The 24,203-nt window shown below is 34.3% G+C and overlaps 1 protein-coding gene across 2 annotated transcripts in view; it reads right to left on the bottom strand.

Annotated features, from left to right (window-relative positions):
- The window catches only part of Idh3g (Isocitrate dehydrogenase (NAD(+)) 3 non-catalytic subunit gamma), a 107,162-nt gene that overhangs the window by 43,442 nt on the left and 39,517 nt on the right, over positions 1 to 24,203 (bottom strand). For both annotated transcript variants that reach the window (XM_035371969.2, XM_035371968.2), the window contains exon 3: positions 16,301 to 16,404. In XM_035371969.2, coding sequence (XP_035227860.2) covers positions 16,301 to 16,404 — 104 coding nt within the window. The remainder of the gene's footprint in view (positions 1 to 16,300; positions 16,405 to 24,203) is intronic.

Here is a 24,203-nt window from a genome sequence, read left to right as displayed (position 1 = left end):
ATTCGATAAAATTTTTGTACTGTTTCATTTGTATTTATCATCAAAATCTCCCAGAAATTTTTGGATGACACAGTACTATATTATAAAAATGAACATATAATATAAATTACACTTTGTTACACATAAAGCCTTGTTTCCACTACCTGTACATACGAACGCGTTGCGTCAATTGAAGACATGCCTACGGCATCCATACAAGCATTTCTACTGCCGCGTATCCGTAGAACATTTTTATTTTCCGCTGCTAGGTGTCACTGTAATATTTTGGCGCCAAACAAGCAGTTCGCGAGTTACGATGCTGAACATCTGAACTTTTCCCGCTTAAGCGAGTATTGTTTGTTTTGGATTTGATATGGATTCTAACGTAAAATTCAGAAAAGTTTTGTTTATTGATTCCATGTTATTGGAAATTTTTATTTCTGCTTATGAACTGCAAAAGTAAAGTACGCTAGCAATTTTTAGATAAGTAAGGTTATAATGCATATTATGAACATCACTAATTCCATAGAAGCTGAAGTAAATTAAAAAAAATTTTTTTGCATTTCTATAAGCCTTAAATATTAATGAAATAATATATATATTATTAAAACAAAAATGTACTGTTAGTGATAAAATAAACAAATAAATAAATAAAATAAAAAAATAGTTGGCACTTTAAAAATACAGAACAACTGTAAAGAAAAGTTCACAATATTTACACAAAATTTGCTATGCTTGTATACCTTTAGGGTCATAGCTGGATAATTTATTATAAATCTCGTTTGTTTAAAAATGCTCTATGGGCAGTTATATTTTATGCATAATCCATAAAATATTACTTTTAATTTAAACATTTTTAATTCATATCTCTTTTTATAGAAGAAGTTATAAAAATAAGATTTTTCTCTTTATATATACACACATTAGGTAAAGAAAATGGAAATATTTAATTAATTAATTCCTGCACTTCTGCTGGAGAGGACTGAATTTAAAAGCAATTATTATAGTAATTTTTTGTTAAAAAAAATGTTTAGGGCATTAATACTGTCTCGTGTTAATTGAAATGAAAGTTTAGAGTCGTAAATATCCCAAAGTCTGAGCACATGTATATACATTCACATAAAAGTGAAATGAAAATATATACTACTATATATATCTACAGGGTTTTAAAATAAATTAAATTTAAATAATTCTCTTGCGCCATTGCTGCAAGGTATGAAATTTGAATTTAACAAACATTTTCTATTCGTAAAAAGCAAATTTAATGTTAATTAAATTTAAATGAAATTTAATGCAAACAAATAAATGATTAATTATTGCTGCGAACTAATATACAATATCATTTAAATTCTGAGAGCATATGTAAATCAAGTGCAAGTATCAAAATCCATGAATAAATATATAATTCCCAAAAATTTATTTATCCTATTATTCACTTATGCATTTATAAATTTTTGGAATTATAAATTTATTCATGGATTTTGATACTTGCACTTGATTTACATATGCTCTCAGAATTTAAATGATATTGTAGATTAGTTCGCAGCAATAATTAATCATTTATTTGTTTGCATTAAATTTCATTTAAATTTAATTAACTTTAAATTTGCTTTTCACGAATAGAGAATGTTTGTTAAATTCAAATATATATGAACAGGGTACGCTTTAAATTAGTATTATATAATTTTCAAATTTTTTTGCAGGGGGGGGATTTAAATAAATAAGAGCATAAATAAAACAATATATTTAATGCATATAATAATAGAAATAAATTATAAAACACGAATATAGATCAAATTGGAATAAAAAGCTGAGAAAGTTGCAGACAGGGTGCAAAAAACGTATGGGATTCGAACTGAAGACCCCCAAAAGTAAACATTATTACCGTCAGCTTTACCACTAAGCTAGCATCACATGGGAGTCATATGCATATTTTGGCTTATATACATCATCAAGTAAATCAATTCTTAAAACTAAATTTTTTGGTTCTATTTCAGTGAGCTATCGTCTGAAAAATTCAGCAGAGTTTGTTCTTCAGCTTCTAGTACATTTTTTACAAAAAACATTATCTTTTAAAGTGGCATTCCGATTGAAGTTAAGTGGGCTGCTAAAAATATATTTCATGTGCTTACAAATATATGTTAGCCAAAAAGATATTTTTATAAAGGAAAATACAAATTTAACATACTCTTTAATGCAGTGGAATATTTAAAAGGCTATCAAATTTAATTTATAACTAAGATTTTTAGTTTTTACCTGTTTCAAAAGAAAAAAATAACAAATCTATTAATCATATCTAATTTGCTATAGCAGTTTGATATAGTGAGACATTCATTTTTATTAAAGGTAAATGAGTATGCTGAACTACGAAATAATTGTCAGGACAAATTTTGCTATTTCATGGACTTGGAATTATAATGTTTGCCGCTGATTTTCTTGAACTGAATTTCTTGAACGCCTGATTTTATCTGCGAATAAGTACTGTAGTTGCAGTTATCTTATTTTTCTTATCTTTTTTTAACTAAATTCAGCTGATTGCTGTCTTTCTCAGCATGCAGATTTCTCGCTATAATGTTAATTCAGAAATAAGTATTTTTTAGCAAAACATTCTTTCCCTAAACGAGCGTTCATCGCTACTTCTGACGCCATTAATTTTTGGTGACTACACCTGATTGCTCCTTTTTTACCACGTGACCCCAATGCATCCACAGACATACGGATAGAAGTTGAACATTGTTGAACCCCATCCGTACGTCATTCGTCACCACACATTGACCGGATTGCAGATGTCAATCAAAGTGAATTCACTCGCTGATTGGAGAAACGCATACGCAGCAGTGAAAACGTGGCATAAAGGTAAAATTTATGTCAAAAATACATAAAAGAGATCGCTTTCTATAAAAAGTGGCTCATTGAAGATATTTTTTTATGTGTAACGAAATACAGTCAAAAGTCGTTAATTCGGACACCCATAATCCGGAATGATCTATAATCCGGACCTCAAAGCTAAAAACTTTCTGCACATGCGTTGCGTTGACGCATAGGCGTTTACGCGTGTGCGTAAGACCTTTACGACTGCGCATATGCGTGTGAGCAAGCGCAGAATACGTTTTCGCATGCACGTTTAATGTATAACGGACGGTATAAGCTAAAATTATATATTTCAGTTAATGTTGATGATTGCGTTGTTCTTTAATCTTCGAATTGGATCCTGCTTATTATTTTTTTGCAGACTGTAAGAGCAATTTTATAAAAGTAAGCTTGAACTTTCGATTATGTCAAAAAGAATTTCCGATGCTGGAGCTCCCAAAGGATCTACAAAACGAAAGTATGTTTCGATGTCCATCAATGAAAAATTGGAATTTCTCCAAAAAATGGATAAAGGCATATCCTTTGTTTATCTAACCGTTCCGAAATCTGTATCAATTTCACGCTGCTCTGCGCGCGGGGGGGGGACGTCTCGGCACACAATGAACTGGAAGTTGATCTGTCAGCACTATCATTATCTTCAGGGCAGATGTTTTTATTTTATTCAGCTTATAATTCCTTACTAAATGTAGTATTTCATCTCGATGTACTCCGTCTTTGATATGATTTAAATCAAATTCCTCGTCATTATAAATATCACGAATACAAATCAAATAGTTTTCTGGTTGCAATTTTCTAATTTCGGCTATGCATAATGTATGCTTTACGCATGCGCATGTTGAAAGAAATGTTTAATAAATTAAACAAATAAATATTAATCTTTTTTTTTTTGTAAATTTTGATACCTTTTAGATCAAAATTGCTCATTATTTTATAAATTACGGTTTCATATTTTAAATTTTATAATTTCTGCATGCCATCTTACCAGATTTAAACTGATGATCTATAATCCGGAATCGCCAAAGTCCCGACGAGTCTAGATTAAAGACTTGACTGTATAAGATTTTGATGGTCATTAATAATAAATGTACTTAATGGTCTCGACTGGGTTAAGAAATGAAGGCCTAAGAAAAGAATATTATTGTCAATACAATTCCTTTTTATGCTCTCAGAAATACCAGTTGCTTTTAGAAATGCAAATGGTATTCTAAAGTTTGGTTTATGAAAGGTGGTCCTCATGAGAAGGTTCATTGTGTCTTAATTACTTTAATTGAATAAATTAACATAATTCAGAGATTGTCACAGTAATTTCAGAATTATTTTAAAATCAAGTAAATCTTTCTATGATAAATTTTATAAGTTACTTATATAAAACTCCTAAAAATTCACAGTGTTTTTCAAAATTACAGTTTAGGAGCAAAAAAACTAATCTGCAATCACTAGTGTAACCTTGTAACATAATATAATTGTAAGGTACAATGTAACTGAACCCACTAAATAAATTACTCAAATTAAGCTACAAGAGTGTTGTTATGAATTATTGCTATATGCTTAAATGATATTAACCATCTCACTCCTAATGGACATGTACATCCCACACTACAATTTTGTTTTGATACTAAAATTCTACACAAAATTTACATTACATTTTCTGCATTTTTAAGGGATTGAAAAACTTTATTAAACAAAAAAATTGGCAATAATACCTACTGCAGATTCACCTAATAAAGCAAAGCTTTTCTACAAGGAAAAAGGAAATGTTTCAAAGTATATCGTGAAATAACGATTGTGAGTGATTTCGCAATCCAAACTGCCAAATGCACTTGAATGTTACACCAAATGTTACACCAGCTGCCATTAAAGAAAATCATCTATTTTAAAGTAAATTGCAACTGAAAACCAACACTAATTAATACCTCATGCAGACAATTTGGTCTTTCAAGAAAAGCATTTCACATACCACAGACAATATTATCAGGGTCAATGTTCCTTCTAACCTTCTTCGGGAACATGCAAGGACCTGACTCGGAACAGAGAGCTTACTAAAGCTATGTTCACTAATTGTGGGAAGTAGACAGGACACACCAGAAGGGTATACAAAACCCTTTATTTTTCTCTATTTACAAAAACTTCCGTACTTCGGAATACACAGACCCGCTACTCGGGGTCTAACGTAAAAATATAAAAATAAAACTAAACTCTAATTTAACTTTAAAATAATAAACATGGAAGATTGGCCTTATAATAACAGTAAGCGTATGTAGTACAGAGAACTGTGAACACTACAATACGTTTAAATTTATCAAGAGGATTAAAACCTCTGGCCTGGAAGGCAACAAGCAACTGCGTAACTTCTAAGGTAAGCGGCCTGCTTCGACTCACTGCTTCCTCTCTCTTGCTTGGCAAAAAGCCACAACTTAAATACTTGGCGTTCGCCAGACAAACTTTGCATAAATACCTTCACGCTTATAATTCTGGCCGGAAGTAGAAAATAAGAAGTGATAGTAAAGATTTAAAATAAAATAAACGTTAGTAAAACTTAAGATCCTTACATACTTCCCGCCAGAGTTAATTAGTTTGAAACTGAGGTCTAAAATGACCTTGTTGAAAACTTTTAGCTCTAGAATCTAACGCGAGGCCAATCTTTTACAAACATACTTTGCTAGAAACTAGAAATTTAAAAGAAAGAAATTTGTTTTTACAATAGCAGCTCCCAGGATACACAATTTTTTTTCATCTGTACTGCATCCAAACAGGAGCTCTTATTCAAATCTGGTTCCTTCCAGAGATCTGGAAGGAAAACTAGTTTAATGAAATGTTACACAATGAAATGGCAAGTAACATGTATAATTATATTTCACTTAACATTCTTATTTCATTCATGACTATTTTAATTATCTCTCCCCGTGCTCTCTGACATGTGTTGTAAAAGAACACCAAACACGAATGTGTTTCTGTCTACGTGTTCCACACTTCCTCCTACAATCAAAACACTAACATGTTAAAATTCAACATAACAAGACCTCTTAACACACCCTAATTTCAACTCTAAACCCTGAGGTACTATTCTGAAAGTGTCTAACTCTGAAGTGTAGCGTCAGAGAGCCTAACTACATCATTCAACCTTTAACACATATTCACCATGATCTAGACTTTTTACAGTCACACAAATAAAAAAAAAAAAAAAAATTAACATTCATTTTTACCATATCACGGTATTTCTTAACATTTAAAATAACAGTTCATATTGTATATAAGAACATATCAACATGCCGTTAATTTTACACATTTGAAAACATACATTAGTAGTACATTGTTAACTTCTATTCTTTTCAAAGCAAGTGCCAATTCTTTCTACATTGAAATACTACATTTCAAAAAGTCTTTCAGACTAAAACTTCTTTCTTGCTAGAATGATTTAAATAAAATTTATACCATAACTTTTTACAATATTTAAGTCTTTACACAACGCTATTATACATCAACTTTAGTTTTACGCACGAGTAATTGAAAAACATAATACCAAAATCGGTAACAACTCATTTCTCGCCCTTTTGGCGATAAAGGTAGACCTCGCATGAGGTAAAACTTCTTGAAATCTGTCACTTGCAGTAAGAATGAAAGATTAACTTAAGTTTGCAAAGTAACATAAAATTTTACTTATCTTTGTGATATTCGGACATCCTTTTCTGGGCCCAGTCCTTAAAGGTATTGCAGATAGTCGTTTGATTTATCCTCCTTCTTGTATGGGCTCGCCCTTCAGTGCCTTCCTCTGGAAGCTTCCTTTTTTCACCAGTTCGGTAACCCTTGAATACCTTCCTTTTCTCCTCTGCTTGTGGTCTTGGCCGTTTGATGGCAGCTGGTCTTCGCGGAACCGGGAAACTTCTGTCGTGTTCCTGCTTGGACCTCGTTGCTGGCCGTTCAAATTTTCCTTGTAACTTTTCCTCCGCCGCTGATGGCCCTTCCGCAGTTCGGCGACATTTGCTGCGGAGAGTCCTGTCAGATGAGTAGATCTTCCGTTTTAGAGCCGGGTTATAGTTGCCGTCATTTCTCCTGGTTCTCTTCACATCCGTCGTCCTTCTCCCTTCTTCATTCTGGGGGTGTTCGTGAACTCTCTTTTCTGGACGGTGGAACGGCTTCTTTTTCTTGCTACCTTCAATTTTTCCGCGGGGAAATTTTCTTTTCACTTGCTCCTGCCTCTTAATGGCTTGCCCTTGTACTTGTCGTTTTTCCACCTCTGGAGCTTGTGCCTGCGGTGTCTGCCGTGCCGGATCCTGCAAAAGATCTGAAAAGATTTGCATTTTATTACGATCAAAGTAGGGTTTGATTTGATCAATGTTTGCGGAGCAGGTTTCACCATTTCTGGCTTTTAACACTACTACAGCGTGAGTTATTTTTTCTATAACATATGGTCCTTCAAATCGTGTAAAAAATTTGGCAGTCTTATCTTCTGGTGCTGAAGAAAGTGAATGCTTAATTTTTAAAGCTTCATCCCCTACTTTATAAGTTACTCCCCGTCGTTTCAAATCATAATAGAGCTTCTGTTTTCTTTGTGCTACTTCCGTATTCTTTTTTGCTTCTTTTATTAGTTTTTCTATATCACCCATTTTAAATTCTGGGGCTCTTTGTTGCACATAAAATAATTTATCTAACGGCGTTATAATCTTTCTACCTAAAAATAACTCAGCAGGAGTTTTGCCCGTTGTATCATGTTTTGCGGTCCTAAGGGCGAAAGCAAATTCATTGACATAGTTATCCCAGCTTTTATGAAAATTTTTAACATAACTACGGATAATTTTCACTATATTTCTGTTGACCCGTTCCGCTATATTTGATTGCGGCCGATACGGGACCATTTTTAAATGACGTATGCCCAATTTTTGGCACATGTCTTCAAATATATTACTTACAAATTGAGGACCATTATCCGATATAACTTTTAGGGGCGACCCGTATTTTAAAATATATTTATTTAAAATAGAATCAGTAACTAATTTCGCGGAGGCTCGTTTTAAGGGAACAATTTCGGTCCATTTACTCAAATGATCAACCATAACAAGGACATAGCAACTTTTATTTAACTGACTTTTTGGGAAAGGGCCCAATAAATCGATGCCAATTATTTCATTTGGAAATTCGGATTTAATACTATTTAGAAACCCGGCCGGGCGGAAATTAATATAATTAACTGCTTGACATGTTGGGCAGGACTGGACATACGCCCTTGTTAACTTTTGCAGTTCAGGAAAGTAGACTGCCTCGCGTACGCGTTGGATAGTTTTTCGAATACCAGCATGAGAAGCTAAAGGGCTGTCATGGAGCTCCTGCAGGATATTTAATCTAAGACTAGCTGGGATAACAGGTCGAAATTCGTTGTTGGAATTCGTAGTGTTCGTATAGAATAATAGACCATCTATTAGTTCGTAATGGGCCGCCCTATTTCTTATCGCCACAATATCTTGGTGGCTAAAATTTTCAGGATCCTTCAAATACTCATAAATGCTTCCAAACTCAGGATCCTTACCCAGTTCGGTTATTACAGTTTCTCGGCAATTTATTGTACATGCTGTGAGCATTGCCACCTTTACGGTATTACCTTGTTCATCTATTTTAATTCTTGATAGGGCATCTGCTACGATATTTTCCTTTCCAGGGGTATGCTTGATTACCAGATTATATTCTTGCAGCTTGAGTGCCCATCTTATTAACCTTGGGGATAAATTTTTCCCTGAGTACAATCTAGTTACTGCCGCATGATCAAAGTACACTGTTATCGGCACCTTTCCAAAATAGACTCGGAACTTTTGCACTGCTAACAGAACTGCAAGTGCCTCTCTCTCGGTCGCGGAATAGTTTCTTTGTGTTTGATTTAAAGTTCGGCTAAAAAATGCCACGGGCTGCTGATTTTGCGAAAGTACCGCTCCTACCGCATAATCTGAAGCATCCGCTGAAATTTCTAAATTCTCATCCTTTTCAGGAAATTTCAACACAGGGGCTTGCGTTAATGCTTGTTTTAATTTTTCGAAAGCACCATTGGCTTCGGCCGTCCCCGAGAATCTTGCCTTTTTCCTTTTTAATTTTAACAATGGCTCAGCGATAGCCGCAAAATCTTTTATAAAGGACCTATAATATGAACAAAGTCCTAGAAAAGAAGAGAGCTTCTTTGCCGTGTTTGGAGTCGGATACTTTTGTACAGCGATTATTTTTGATTCGTCTGTCTCGATTCCTTTTTGAGATATTTTGTAACCTAAATATTTTAATTCAGGGGCTGCAAATTTGCACTTTTCGACATTAACTTTTAGACCGGCCTCATTTAATAAAGAAAACACCTGTCTTAAATCCTGTACATGTTGGTCGAGATTATCACTATTAATAATGATATCGTCTAAATAGATAAATGTGGACTTTCCAAGAACAGGTCTTAACACAATGTCCATGCATCGCTGAAACGTTGCCGGGGCCCCTGAAAGGCCAAACGGCATACGCAAAAATGCATAAGTGCCAGACTTGGTTATAAAAGCAGTCTTAGGCACGTCCTCGGGCCTAACCCCTATTTGAAAATAACCAGTCGTTAAGTCTAAAGTCGTCATAAATTTGGTTGATTTTATGTTCCTTAGAATTTCTTCAATGATCGGTAACGGATATACCGGATATTTAGTTATGGAGTTTAATTTATGGTAATCAATAGCGAATCTCCACCTTTTTGGATGTGTCAAAGGATAGTCATTATTTTTCTTACATAAAACCACCGGGCTAGCATAACTACTTGAGATGGGCGTTATGATCTTTTTACGTAGCATATCGGTGATATGGCATTCTATAATTTTTTCCTTATTCTTATCATACCGGTATGGTTTTTGACGAACTGGCATTGAATCTCCGGTGTCAATACTATGGTTAGTAACCTGAGTAAATCCTGGAATATCACTAAATAACGAAGCAAATTCACTTACCACTTGTCGGATTCTTCCTTGCTCGTCATTAGGGAGGTGGTCAAGTTTTAACATCGGCGGTTCAGCCTTTTCTGCATGAACTGGTTTCATTGTCAGCTTAAGGGACGCTGCATTAAAATCCAGTGTTGCTTGTGCGTCTGAAAGAAAATCTATTTCTAAGATTATATGTGTTTGCAGATTCTTTACTATAAAAAACATCACCTTTACTTGTTCATCCTTGATACGGATATACAACTGTACTTTACCTATGCACTTACATTTTTCTCCTTGCGCCGCTAACACTGTCGTATTATCTGAATTATATATGTGGTATTTGCGAAAATACTTCCTAAAAAAATCTTCTGCCACACAGGAACACTGCGCACCTGTATCCAGGAGTGCGGTGGCTGGGATATTATTCACCAACACTGCAATCTTCGGAAGAGTCAAATTTTTCACCATTACTGTATTTAACTTGTAGGAAGAGGGGTTTTCGTGGCCTTCGGATTTCCGCACCCTCCCATCAGCAGAAATCCGTTTTAGTTTAAATCCTTTTTTGTTTCCATGCTTTCCTTCTTTTTCCACTGGCCTTGAGACTTTTTTCCTGGGTTGCTACTGAACTGTCAACGTTCGCCGGCTGTTTTTGAATCCTCGGGTTTCCTTGCCCACTGATTCGCTTTGCCTCTGTAGCCGTGTGCTTGAGTTTGCTGTAGTCTTGGCGTACCAAATTGGTTTCGCTGTTGATATTGGCGTCTTCTTTCGACGTCCGCCGTTCTTCTACTTTAAAACTGGATTGCTAGCTCAAATAACTTTTCCAGTGTAGTCGGATTTCTCAATTCAATAAAGTCTTGCACTTGGGGCAGTAACCTCGGCAAAATCACTTGAATTATTTCAGGATCCAGACAGTTTCCATACAAGAGCTTGAAGACGTGAATTTTTCTTAAAATAAAGCTTGAGAGGTTTTCGATTCTTTGTTGATATATACTAAAAAGTTCCGTTTCTAATTTCGCACGATCCCTTACAACAGGGAAGGCTTTTAGTAGGGCAGTCTTGAAATTCTCGTAAGTATAGGTGGGACTTCCTGCTTGACCCAAGAGACTTCTGCCTATACATTTGAACCAGTTAAGTGCTTGGCCCCTCAAAGCGCTGGTAGCTAAGGTAACTTTTTGAAATTGTGCACGGGGTACAGCATGAAGTGATCATCCAATTTTTCCAAAAAACTCGTTACCGGTGAGTTTCCATTAAATGTTGCTTCTGGTTTCATCGAAGCGCGCATGGTCTGGACGATGTAACCAAATCCTTCCAGGGCGGCAGCTGGCATTTCTGGATTCTGAGCCGTTTCTGCAGGCAGCACAGGTTCTTCTTGAAACTCAGCCATGGTTATTCTTCTTCGTTGGGCGCCACTATCAGGGTCAATGTTCCTTCTAACCTTCTTCGGGAACATGCAAGGACCTGACTCGGAACAGAGAGCTTACTAAAGCTATGTTCACTAATTGTGGGAAGTAGACAGGACACACCAGAAGGGTATACAAAACCCTTTATTTTTCTCTATTTACAAAAACTTCCGTACTTCGGAATACACAGACCCGCTACTCGGGGTCTAACGTAAAAATATAAAAATAAAACTAAACTCTAATTTAACTTTAAAATAATAAACGTGGAAGATTGGCCTTATATTAACAGGAAGCCGTATGTAGTACAGAGAACTGTGAACTTCAATACGTTTAAAAATTATCAAGAGGATTAAAACCTCTGGCCTGGAAGGCAAACAGCAACTGAGTAAAACTTCTAAGGTAAGCGGCCTGCTTTGACTAACTGCTTCCTCTCCCTCGCTTGGCAAAAAGCCACAACTTAAATACTTGGCGTTCGCCAGACAAACTTTGCATAAATACCTTCACGCTTATAATTCTGGCCGGAAGTAGAAAATAAGAAGTGATAGTAAAGATTTAAAATAAAATAAACGTTAGTAAAACTTAAGATCCTTACAATATGACAGTGCATAATAATCATTCTTTGAGATAGTATCCACTTTTGATTGACCTAAGAATGAGGGAAAAAAAGTAGTGATATTCTTTCAAGAAAAAAATATTTTACCTCATAATGGAACATGAAATTATCATAAGACGGACCTACACATTAATGGATAAAAGCATCCAGAGATGCAGTTCTAAAAGTTGTAGCAACTTGTAAAGTTGTAGCAACTTTTAGCACTGCAGAAAGACTATTCTTGTAGCAGAAAGCAACTGCAGATACATGGGCACTAAAAATTATTCACAAGAAATAAATTTAAGTAGAATTTTGTTCCATTTTACTTATTTCTGTAATAACTTTATTGCTTCTAAGCATATTCTGCATATTTCTAAGTGTATTTTGTTACTTCTAAAAATTCTAACCTTGTGAACTTTCTTCATGTCACATATTTTATGCTTGCTGATTTTCTTTCATGGTGGCTGTTACAACATATGCCAAGTACAGCATCCTTATGGTCTAGTAACACATCTATGGCGAATTAACTACCAAAAATGGTTTATCAAAGGATCAATTTTACTTACTGTCTTCAAAATTATATTTTGCTAATCCTAAATCAGAAAATCTTAATGATAAAACTTTATTATACAAATGAAATTGTGAAATACATAAAGAAAACTTTTGGAGAGCTAAGAAGTGTCAGTAAAATCTACAGCATCCATGAATTAATGATTAGATCAGAATTAAAATATTACATGTTGATGAAACTGGTGCAGTAAGATGTAAAAAATATGGAGGCATTGCAGTGTCTTGAATGGATGCATACAAACATAAATATACATGTAAAGCATACAAATGAAATTTTTAAACAGAAAATTAAGTTAGAAGATATAATTAACAGTAAGTTTCTGCAACACTTAGTTTTGATTGTTATTATTAACATTGCGAATTTTAAATACATGTAAATAATGTTGATGAAATTACACATAAAAATGTAGTATAGCTTGTATAATGTAACATGAAAGGCATCAAGAGAGTGAAGCTTTGCCAAAAACATAAGGTTACAGGGGCAAATATATTTAACATTGTGGGTAAACAGCAATTTCACCAGATTTGCAAGATAGTGCCAAGCTGGCGATGATTTTGGTAACTAATTTTTGTCACCAAATTTCGAGAGATATTGTCACAAGGCAACCATTTGGCAATATTTTGGTCTGATCCCTGTATACCTATAACTGGCCCTATCACTGTATAACTGTAATCACATCAGGCTCTATATGTAACTGTAACTGTATATGCCTTCCAGCAATTTCAAGAAATTGAAGGTACTGGGAGTTCCTCAGCAACCAGGAGGAAACTATATAAGACAGCATCAGTTCTCAGTTTTTAGTTTGGAGTATTGAGAGATCTCTATGTAAGCTTTGTTCTTTAGATGCGCTTTCATTGCATTGCATTAATGTTCTTAGTAGTTTGAAGTGGTAACTACTGATTGTGCTCTGTCATACTGAAAAGAAGTGTATGAATATTTTTGTGAAAAGTTCCAGAACAGTAAAGTGTTTCTTTTGGAAAAGTAAATGTTATAAAACTATCATCGGTTCTGTGTGCATTCAATCCATTATCAACGTATATACACGTAACATTATTGTTTTTTTTTGCTTGGGACTAATTAATACCTTGTAAGAAATAATGTAATAATTACAGGTAACCTGTAAAAAAAGACAAAACCAAAGCTGCAGAAAAGTCTAAGAAGATCTAATTAGAGTAAATATAAATGACACATAATGAGTTCATAATAAAGCATAAAGGATTTTATGCTTTTTTTAAACTGCTTTTCTCATTAGCAACCATTATTCAGATAAGAAAAAAAAGGGGGATATCAAATTAGAAATTTCTTGTTAGAAACAAATCTACTATTACAATGAACCTATGACTGGTATTGATGATGGTGGTAAAATGGTTACTTTTTGGTCATTGGAGAAAATAACCAAATGGTGAAAAAAGTTTTGGAATATAAATTATAATTTACATGAAGTGGACTGTAAAAACATATCCCTCTTACCATTCATCACTTGCCATACAAATAGCAAATTACTTATGAAAGAAAAAACGCAAAGATTATAAAGATATGAACAAATAAGGTTAGTCATAAAAAAAAAGATGAAGTCGTTAAATGTGAGAGAATATTCTCTCAATCGACAAACTCAAAAGAAAAGATTTTATGGATGATCAGCTTGAAAAATAGAGAAAAGAATATACATTATTTGCTAAATATGCTAATAACACTTTTTAAAGATTGCTTTATGTCACATCACAGGTAAATAGAGAATTTATAACTAAAGATAATAAATTAATTTTTATTATTATAAATTCAAAAAAAAATTCATTTTTATTATTTATTTTTGCTATTTATTTACTAAACTAATAATATAAAATTTAAGCATATTTTACATGACTGGAATAAATGATCCCAGCCAGACATATTTTCTATATGTTTCTCTGAAATTTACTGAAGAAAAATCTTTAAAATTCTTAATATGAGAGTTAAAGCATATTTATATTAAAATGTAATTTGAAATAAAGTTTTCATTACTTAAAAGTCAGTATGAAAAAATTAAGTGATAATTTGAGCCAGGAGGAAATATTAATTTTATTTTGTTACTAATCAATCTCATGGCTGATCAGTGGTCAAGTAGTTACAGCTACAAAATACATATAATTTGGCCTGATTTCTATTCTTGGTGTGCATGCAAGCTGGTTAAATGTTTTTTTTTTTTTTTTTTTTTTTTTTTTTTTTTTTTTTTTTTTTAAGGCTAGTCTCTTTTAGCAACTCCACCATGAAGGCATTCCTCTTCGGAGAGCCACAGTGTGCTTTGCTAATTTAATCTTGCTGACTTCAATGGAAGAAGAAGTCCAGTCTCAGAGGAATCAACGGGAAAAGAATGTTTATACAGAGAAAAAATAATTTTACAAGTGTATTAACATATCTCAAAAAGACTCTTTTAATTAAAAATCAAATGATAGCTATTTAACTTCTAATTTGTGGATACTGCCAAATAAACAGTGAAGGATTTACGTTTAAGCTGCACAAGCTTAGGGCCCCCAAAAAATTAAAATATAGTATAACAAACTTATAAAGGACCCCATATCTCAAATAGCTTAAAGCCTTATCAAGTCTAAATCCAGTTCTGCAAATAAAACAAGAATGCAAAGATACTAGAAAATACAATTCAAAATCTTTAATCCGGACTCATCGGAGCTTCAGCGATTCCGGATTATAGATCATCAATTTAAATCTGGTACGATGGCATGAAGAAATTATAAAATTAAAAATATGAAATTTATGAAATAAAGAGCAATTGGGTATAAAAAAAATTCACAAAAAAAAAGCTTAATATTTTGTTTACTTTATTAAACATTTCTTTCAATGTAAGTTGTTTAAGTTGCTTCATTTTTTGTGCTAATACTTTCTCTTTAATTCTATAAACAGACATAATTTCTTGTTCAGTTACAAAGTTCCGCTGTTCAAGTCCTGTAATTGCTGTGCCAAGAATACCGCCTAACTTGACAATCGAAATTTTTTCGTTTTCACTACCTCTCACGACCTCTCTGTCACTTTCTTCATGCCTTTATCCATTTTTTGCAGCAATTCCACTTTTTGTTTGTTGGACATCGAAACATGCTTTCACTTTGTAGATCCTTTGGCAGCTCCAGAATCAGAAACTCTTTTTGACATAATCGAAAGTTCAAGCTTACTTTTTTATAAAATTGCTCTAACTGTCTGCAAAAAATAATAAGCTGGATAAAATTAGAAGATTAAGGAACAACACAATCTGCAACATTAACTGAAATAGATAATTAGATAATTTTAGCCTGGCTTATACCGTCTTATACCGTCCGTTATACATTAAACGCACATGCATAAACGTATTATGTGCATGTGTATGCGTTTATGCATGTGCAAAAAGTTTGTAACTTTGAGGTCGGATTATGGACGTCCGGATTAAAGACTTTGTACTGTACAACAGTTAGCTGGTTGATAAAGAAACTTTAATTATTTATTAAAATATATTTATTAATAATAAAAATATGCATTCATGTATTGCTTGAAATATGTTTATGCAAATTTACATCTAATTATTTTAAAAAGTTGAAAACTTTAAAAAATGATTTTTCACTTACACAATGGAAGAAAATATGTAGAAATTCTGCATTTTAATTAGAAAATAAAATGCAAAATCTATTTCATACAAACAATACCATACTTAGTATTCTTTAATTCAGACATATGCAGAAAATATTGCACATCTATCTTTGAATTAATGCATATTTCAGACACCGTATTTTATTTTTACAAGAGTTTTTTATAAAAAGAAGCATACTTCTTCATTAAACAACCCACTGCATATACTTTTGGCAATTAGCATCTGAGAATCAGATAAGTTGCACATTAAAAATTTGGCAACTAAATGCAGAGATTTCTTTAATACAGAAGCATGACGAGAAATTCTAAAAGAAATTAAAGTTAATAATATTTTTAGAATTTAGTACCTTACCGAAAAATTTCTTTTACATGGCCCATTAATTCTGGTCCAATGCCATCACCTGGAAGCATGCTAACCATAAATCGACCACCATATTTTGCTTTAATGTCATCTGCCTACATTAAGAAAGAAAAGAATCAAACAGAAATCTATTGCAATAGTATAAACATGGTTTATCACTAGAACTCAGTGCAGGATTTATGTATAAGCTACACAAGCTATAGCTTAGGGTCCCCACTTTCTTGGGGCCCCAAAAGAACACTCTAGGTATCCGAAAATAATATTTGGCACTGACATATAATATCTGGACTTATAAATGGCCCCATATCTCAAATAGCTTAGGGCCTTATCAAGTCTAAACCTGGTCCTGCTAACACTCTGTATTAGAGTTAATTAAAATTATATGAAAATTATTAATTAAAATTACATCATTTAAGAATATACATATAGAATAATAAGACCTTAAAAATATATGATTTAATTAACAGCCACCAAAACACTGTGCTATCTTAAGATTAAATCAAACAATTTTTTGTTATCTTTTACTTGACAAACACACTTAACCAAAAAAAAAATTCAAAATTATTCCTTTCATGGTATTTTCAATGATATATAACACTTCTATTACATCTAAATGCTTCTTAGTACACCCACACACATTTCTCTTACTCCTTTTAAAAAACATGTATTTTCTAATATAAGGTCAGACTAAAATAAATATTTCTCCATTCATTCCGATTCAATTCATAAATAAAGTAAACTCTTACTGAATGTGGATGTTATGTCATTAATACATTGTGCGTATGGCAAAATCACATTTCACAAAGTTAACTTTTGAGGGGAAAAATATGTCAGGTATAATTGAAATTTTAAAAAATATATGAATAATTTAAACAAACCTAAATATTGCAATTAAAAGGAAAAATCAAATAAATATAATTTTTTTTTCTGCTTAATAAATAGGTGATTTTTTTAAAGCTAGTTATTATAAGAGTTTTGGATGGCTCAGTGTAGGTTCTTATAAGATATGACTCCACGTTGCTAAAACAATCAACTTTATTAACACAACTTATTTGTAAAAACACAGAAGCTTCTACCCAATACTCTAACTTTACAGAACTGATGTGTTGTCAGCTGGTGGTACAGGCAGCTATTGTGAGAACAATGAGATATCAGCTGGTGGCACATGCAGCTGATCATGAGAAAATCACTTGATTTTTGCTTAGGACAATGATTGATGCAGCTCTTTAAAAGTTTCACAGTTAAGGAGTGCATGGTTTTTCAAACACCTCTCATGGTGTGTCCTCTTCTACATTTGGCTCAATCTCCATTGCGAAAATAAGCAGTTCTTATACGTTCTTTAAAAATTTGTTTAATTTCTTTTAAAGACACTTCACCCTTTTTTTATTATTGCTGCTTTTTTTACATTTTTTTTATTATTATTTATTTTATTGGTGTTATAAGATTATCCAATTCTCCATTCAGCATTTCTCAATCAATTTTTTAATGTTTCTTTTTCCCATATCTGAAAATCCTTCGCTGCCAATTGCTTCCATAATTTGTACAATTTCTTCAGCTTCCTTTTGAGTCACTGGAAATCCTTTAAAATTGTTGGTAACTTCTGGGCAGAATTGATGCCAGCATGCATTTAGCATTGATGAATAAATGTTAAACCACATATGCCTAAAAGTTTAGTGTTGGACAAATTAAATAGAAACAATTACGATAATGCATATATACAACATCATGTTCCATAAATCTGTGCTTAGCAAAGTTTTACTAGATTTCTAACTGGAAGAGAAAGATGTCAAAGTAAAATTTAAAATTAAATAAAAGTGGCTTTACTAAATTAAGTAAAAGTGAATAAATACTTTTTGTTGCCAATTACAAAAAGCAATGGAAAATTAGTATTTATTTAGCTAATTAAGTACCTGAAATGATTAAGAAATATTGATATCATATCAGTGTAGTTACATATAAACCTTGGCATAATTTAATAATTTTTAATAAAAGAAAAAGAATGAAGACTTATAATTGCAAAGAATTTTTATTGCAAGCATATTATGTTTTAATTGAGCTTTTATTCCAAAAATAAATCAATAACATTACTTAGAGGTGGCCGTTTTTTGTTTAGTTTTGTTAAGAATTTTGCAGCTATCACTTCAAGAATAGATTTAAAGCAGTGGATTTTCCCTTCACCAATATTGTGGTAAATATATTGTTGAGCTTTTCTTTCTTCTGACACCATTTGTTACGTTATTTTCTTCCTTCACGTTCGTATGGAGTTCGTAGATTTGGAGTGAATAACTACGACACTGGATGAAGTATCGAAACACACTTTATTTATCAATATTAATAAGGACAGCTCCAAAACACTTTTACAGTCGTCAAATTTCTACTATAAACATGCTGGAACAATCAGCAACACAGCCTTCACACTGTCAGGCAATAACAGTGGAGACAGCTTCCTGCTTTCCGCAGTACAGCTCCCGACTCTTCTTGGTGGTTCTTGGAACTCCACGTACTCTCAAGACTCTCCATGCTACAACTCACGATGCACTCAATGACACACGAGCACAGCTCCCGACTCTTCGGTTGAGTCGTTCCCGGAGCTCAACATGCTCTCTCGACGATGCACTAATCGTGCTACACTAGCAGACTCCTTCGGTTCACTCGAAGACCCACTCGGCACTCGCTGCCTGGCTGTCAACTCGATCGACTCCGCAGGGATTGACTTGCTAGATGAGACACACTCTAACTCGTAACTAACTCTCCACGTACCAGCAGGGTTTATATAGCTTTTGACTTGTGTTCGAGAACATTCTGGGCTAAACCGAAAAGAATTTGTTCCAGAAAGTTCTCCATCCATCCATGATTTATTGCGATTTTGTCGCCAAATGGGCGATTTCTCGCCAAATGTGGCAACCCTTCCTTCCCTTGCCATTTATAGCAACATTAAACCTGCTTTGCTAGGAAGCCATTTTACCGTGCCTGTACATTTCGTAACAATATCTTTTCAGAAATAGACTGCAATTTCTTCCATTGAAGGCAAACCCCACAAGCATAAATTTAAAAATTGAATTTAAGATAAAAACCTTTGGAATACAAGTAATGGAACATATAAAAAAGTAATGGCACTGTTTATTAGAACTAAAGAATATACTTTGTGATTACTACTACAAGATAGTCATCTTGATAAGTAAACATCAAAATATCTTTCTCCCCACTAGAAGCACATACACTGAAGAGTCATTACATTATAACCACCCCTCACCTACAGCAATGAGTTTGCCCAGAGAAAAAACAGTGGCGCATATATAGCTGATGATGGGGTATATAAAGCACCAATGTCACTGTTTTTCCACGTGTAGAATATTTAGCGACATAATGGGAAAGGCAGCTGATTTATAAGATTTTGAGAGAGATCAAATTGCCAAAGCTTGGTGCCTGGGAATACCAGTTTCAGAAATGGCACATTTGATGGGCTGCTCATGCAGTCATTGTGAGTATTTATCAAAAATGCTATAGGGATGGTGAAAGAAGAAATTCCCGACCAGCGGTTTGTCAGCCACAGAGCATTGATTCCAGAAGAGAACGGAGACTTTTGAGCATTGCTCGCCATGATCGAAGGGCTACAACAGCAAAATCACTAGCAGCTACAACAGTGGCAACCCAGATGCTGAGTCTCAACACGCTGAGTATGCTGAGTATGGGCCTACTCAGCCAGCACCCAAACTGCATCCCTCAGCTGACGGCACGCCATCACTAACAGTGCTTGTAATGGGCCAAGAAACACGGGCATTGGGCATTAAAAGAATGGAAGTATTATTATTTTATATCCTTATCTTCTAACTAATTGATCAAGGTAAAACAAAACTGCTTACCTTGTTCCAAAGGGTTCGGCCAGGGCCACTGGATCATTTCTTCTCAGGGACTCTATCTGCAATTCTTGAAAGGGATAATCCATAAATGATAAACTTTCTTAACACAAACGTATTTAATGAAGACACAAACGGTTACAGAATATTTACATAATGAAAGGTTTTAATGTTCGCACGAAGCAGCTCGCGACTTCTCAGTTCCGAGTTCTCGTGATCTCTAAGCGAGAGTTCAGAGTTCGAGATGACGTCACTCAGCCATCGAATCTCAGCAAAAGTTGAGTTGCAATATCCTCCTGCCCGGAAGGACAATTGCTGTAATTGTCCTTTTTACATTCCAGCTCCACCGGATATAGTAATTGCACTGGTCTTTTAATCGTATGTCCATTGGGCAAGCGGACAGCACAGGCTCTCACCTTGCCATCTCTCCCAGGAAAGACTTCCATTATGATGCCCATCTTCCACATCAGCTGTGGAATTTTATCTTCATGCACTAATACAATAGTTCCTTTCTTCAAACAGGTTCCTGTTTTCACCAGTTTGGAATGATGAGCAGATTTTAAATTCATCAAATAATCCTGCCTCCATTTTTGCCAGATTCTTTCTACCAGTATCTGTTGATGTCTAAATCGACGTGTAAGACTCTCCTTTGTTGAAGTTAGTTTACAGCTTCCTTGTGGCAATGATAGTAATCGTCTTCCTATTAAGAAGTGACCAGGGGTCAAAGATTCTGGCTGTCCTAGATCCGAGTATATAAATGTTAAAGGTCTGGAGTTCAATATAGCTTCCACTTCTGTTATGACTGTCTCTAATTCCCTGAATGTCAAGGATGATTTGCCTAAGATTCTCTTCAGAACAGGTTTCATAGACTGAACCATACGCTCCCAAAAGCCTCCCCACCATGCCGCCCTCTCAACTATAAATTTCCATTTGATTCCTTGCTTAGAGAACTCATCTTGAACTTTATTGCTTTTCATCACCTCATTCAATACCTCTAATTCTTTTTTCGCTCTTTTAAAGGTTTTGGCGTTATCGGTATACACTATTTGGCACAAACCTCTTCTTGCTATGAACCGTCTAAATGCAAGCAAAAAGTTTTCTGTGGAAAGGTCAGCCATAAGTTCTAAATGCACAGCTCTAGTTACAGCACAGGTAAACAGTAAAACGTATGTCTTATATAATTCTCTTCCACTTTTGACGTACAGTGGACCCACGTAATCTATCCCGGAGTTCTCAAAAGGAAAGGCTTCTCGGCATCTGTCTGGTGGGAGAGGTGCCATATCTTGCATGACATGTTTAGTTCGAAAAATTTTGTAGACATTGCAATTGTACAAAACACTTTTAATTTCCCTACGAGCCTTCAGCAACCAAAATTTATCTCTTATCTGATTTAAAGTATCTTCTATTCCTCCGTGCCCTACCACCTGATGACTGCGAAGAATAATTAGATCTGTCAAATGATCTTTGTCGGGCAACACGATTGGATGTGCTTGTTTGTAATCCAAATTTGAATTTTCTAATCGTCCACCAACACGAATCACACCACTTTCGTCTACAAATGGACTGAGGGACTTCAGTTTTGATTTTGAACCTATTTCCTCGTTGTTCTTCAATGCCCGTATTTCATTTGTGAAATTTCGTTCCTGAACACGTTTGATCCAATAAGTTTCTGCCATTTCCAATTCGGTAACCTGCAAACATCCTGATAATTTCGAGGTATTTTTAACATTGTTGATGAACCTTAAGCACCACGCAGTAATTCGGTAAATTCGATGTAAATTGCAGTAATTTTCGGTTTTAAATAAATCTTCGGAAGGTTCGGTAACACATGAATTTACGAAAACTTCCTTCGATGATTTTCTTAGTTCTTTGTTGCAATCTTCAATGTTCTTTGTGGAACATAAATTCGGTTTTGGCCAGTGTTCCATTTCTTCCTTTAACCACGTGGGCCCTTCCCACCATATGCTATTCTGCTTCAGATGTTTGACATTTTCACCTCTAGTTTTCAAATCAGCTGGATTATATTCACCAGGCGTATATCTCCAGTTCAAGACATCTGAATTCTTCTGTATTTCCTTCACTCTGTTCTGAACGAATGGCTTCCACCTTTTCACATCACTTCTAATCCAATGTAACGTTATACTAGAATCAGTCCACATATATACAATTAAATCAATGTCCCGAAGTTTCTTTTGGATATATTTTGACAAGTGGGAGCGTATCAAGGCACCCATAAATTCTAGTCTGGGAAGTGATAATTTTTTCAAAGGCGCTACTCGTGATTTTGACGTAATGAAGCTTGTATGAATGACTCCATTTTTCGAATAACGAAAATACAGAACAGCCCCATAGGCCTTCTGACTCGCATCTGTGAAACAGTGTAACTGTAAACCATCCTTTATATCCCTTTTCTCAGCACCTGCAAACTGATGTCTTGGTATTTCCAAACTAGAAATATGATCTAATTCATCACATCAGCTTTGCCAATTCTTTCTGAGATTTTCTGGTATTTCAGTGTCCCATGCTATCTTTTGTTCCCATAAATCTTGTAATAAAATCCTAGCTCGAATGGTGTATGGATTTAAAAACCCCAGTGGATCAAAGAAACGTCCTACAAATCTCAAGATTTCCCTTTTAGTTGGTATGTTATCTATCCTTTTGGCATCTTTTACCAAATCTTCAATTTCTATCAAAAATGTATCATTTGACTTATTCCATATGTATCCCAATACTTTAGAACAAGTCGAATCGTGTGAAAAATCTTCTTCATTCCATACCCTCTGTAAATTCGTTTCATTCGTTTTCCACTTCCGCATGTTAAATCCACCTTCTTTCAGTATGCGTTTAAAATGTTCCGATTCCTCGAATGCTTCTGATTCTTCATCTGCTCCAGCAATTAAGTCATCAACATACATATTTTCAGTTAGCATGGAAAATACTTTCCGATACTGCGACTTATATTTGTCAGGGTGTACATTAAGAGTTGTTCTGAGAAGAAACAGACTAGATGTTGCTCCAAAAATTACCCTTGTCATACGAAGAGCCTTTATTTTGGTTCCATTTTATTCACCATCGTTCCATAGAAACTTGACTGCGTTTCTGTCTTCCTCAGCAAGAGAAATCTGCAAAAATGCTTGTTCGATGTCAGCTGTAAACGCAATTCGATTTTGACGGAACTCAAGGAGCAATTCCAGTATGTCTGGACACATCTTGGGACCTGAATATAAACAGTCATTTAATGACAAACAATTCTCCGTATGTGACGAAGCGTCAAAAACCACAAGGAGTTTTGTAGTTTCCTTGTTTTCTCTTATAACGGCTTGATGTGGCATAAAATATGTTTTTGGTCGAATTTCAGTGTTAGTGAATTTCAGTGTTCTCTTCGGCAAGTCCCTCTTTTAAGTACTTATCAATTACTTCGCGATATCTGTCATAGACCTGTTGATTATTCTGAAATATACGACTTAAACTCTTAAATCTAATTTTAGCAATCTCCAGATTATCTCCTAGCTCATATGAATTATGATTCCAGGGAAGGCGAACAATATAACGATTGTTTTCAAATTTCATAGATCTTTTGAAATTATCGAAAACTAAATTATTTTCTAATTCGAGTTCCTTATCTGAATCATAATTTATCCCCATAGAATCGAGCTCCCAGAGATTCTTCAGCAAACTAGACAGTGATTTGTTCTGTGTATCTTTATTATTATGAACCACAACTTTCATAGTATTCACATTAGTTGAGGAAATTCCGTAAGCCCTTTCTGTTCCACTAATGGTCCAACCCAATTTTGTTTCAACCGCTACTAAGGAATTAGACAGTCTGTGAACCTTGCCCGTAACTATTTTCCAATAAAAATCCGCTCCTATCAGCAAAAAAATTTTCGGAGGTTTATTCTCTTGTCCCCATTCATCGGAAAATTGTATGCCCTGTTTTTTAATAAAATTAACTATTTCATTACTAGGGGAATGAATATGTGATCCATTAATGACAATTAAAGCTTCTATTTTGACTTCATATCGATACTTCGAAT

This window comes from Stegodyphus dumicola, chromosome 5 (genome assembly GCF_044657685.1).
Source record: "Stegodyphus dumicola isolate Sdum_Otavi_A_Nest chromosome 5, ASM4465768v1".
NCBI lineage: Eukaryota > Metazoa > Arthropoda > Arachnida > Araneae > Eresidae > Stegodyphus > Stegodyphus dumicola.
Note: the sequence above shows the minus strand (reverse complement) of the source record. Positions and strands in the feature narration are given on the sequence as shown.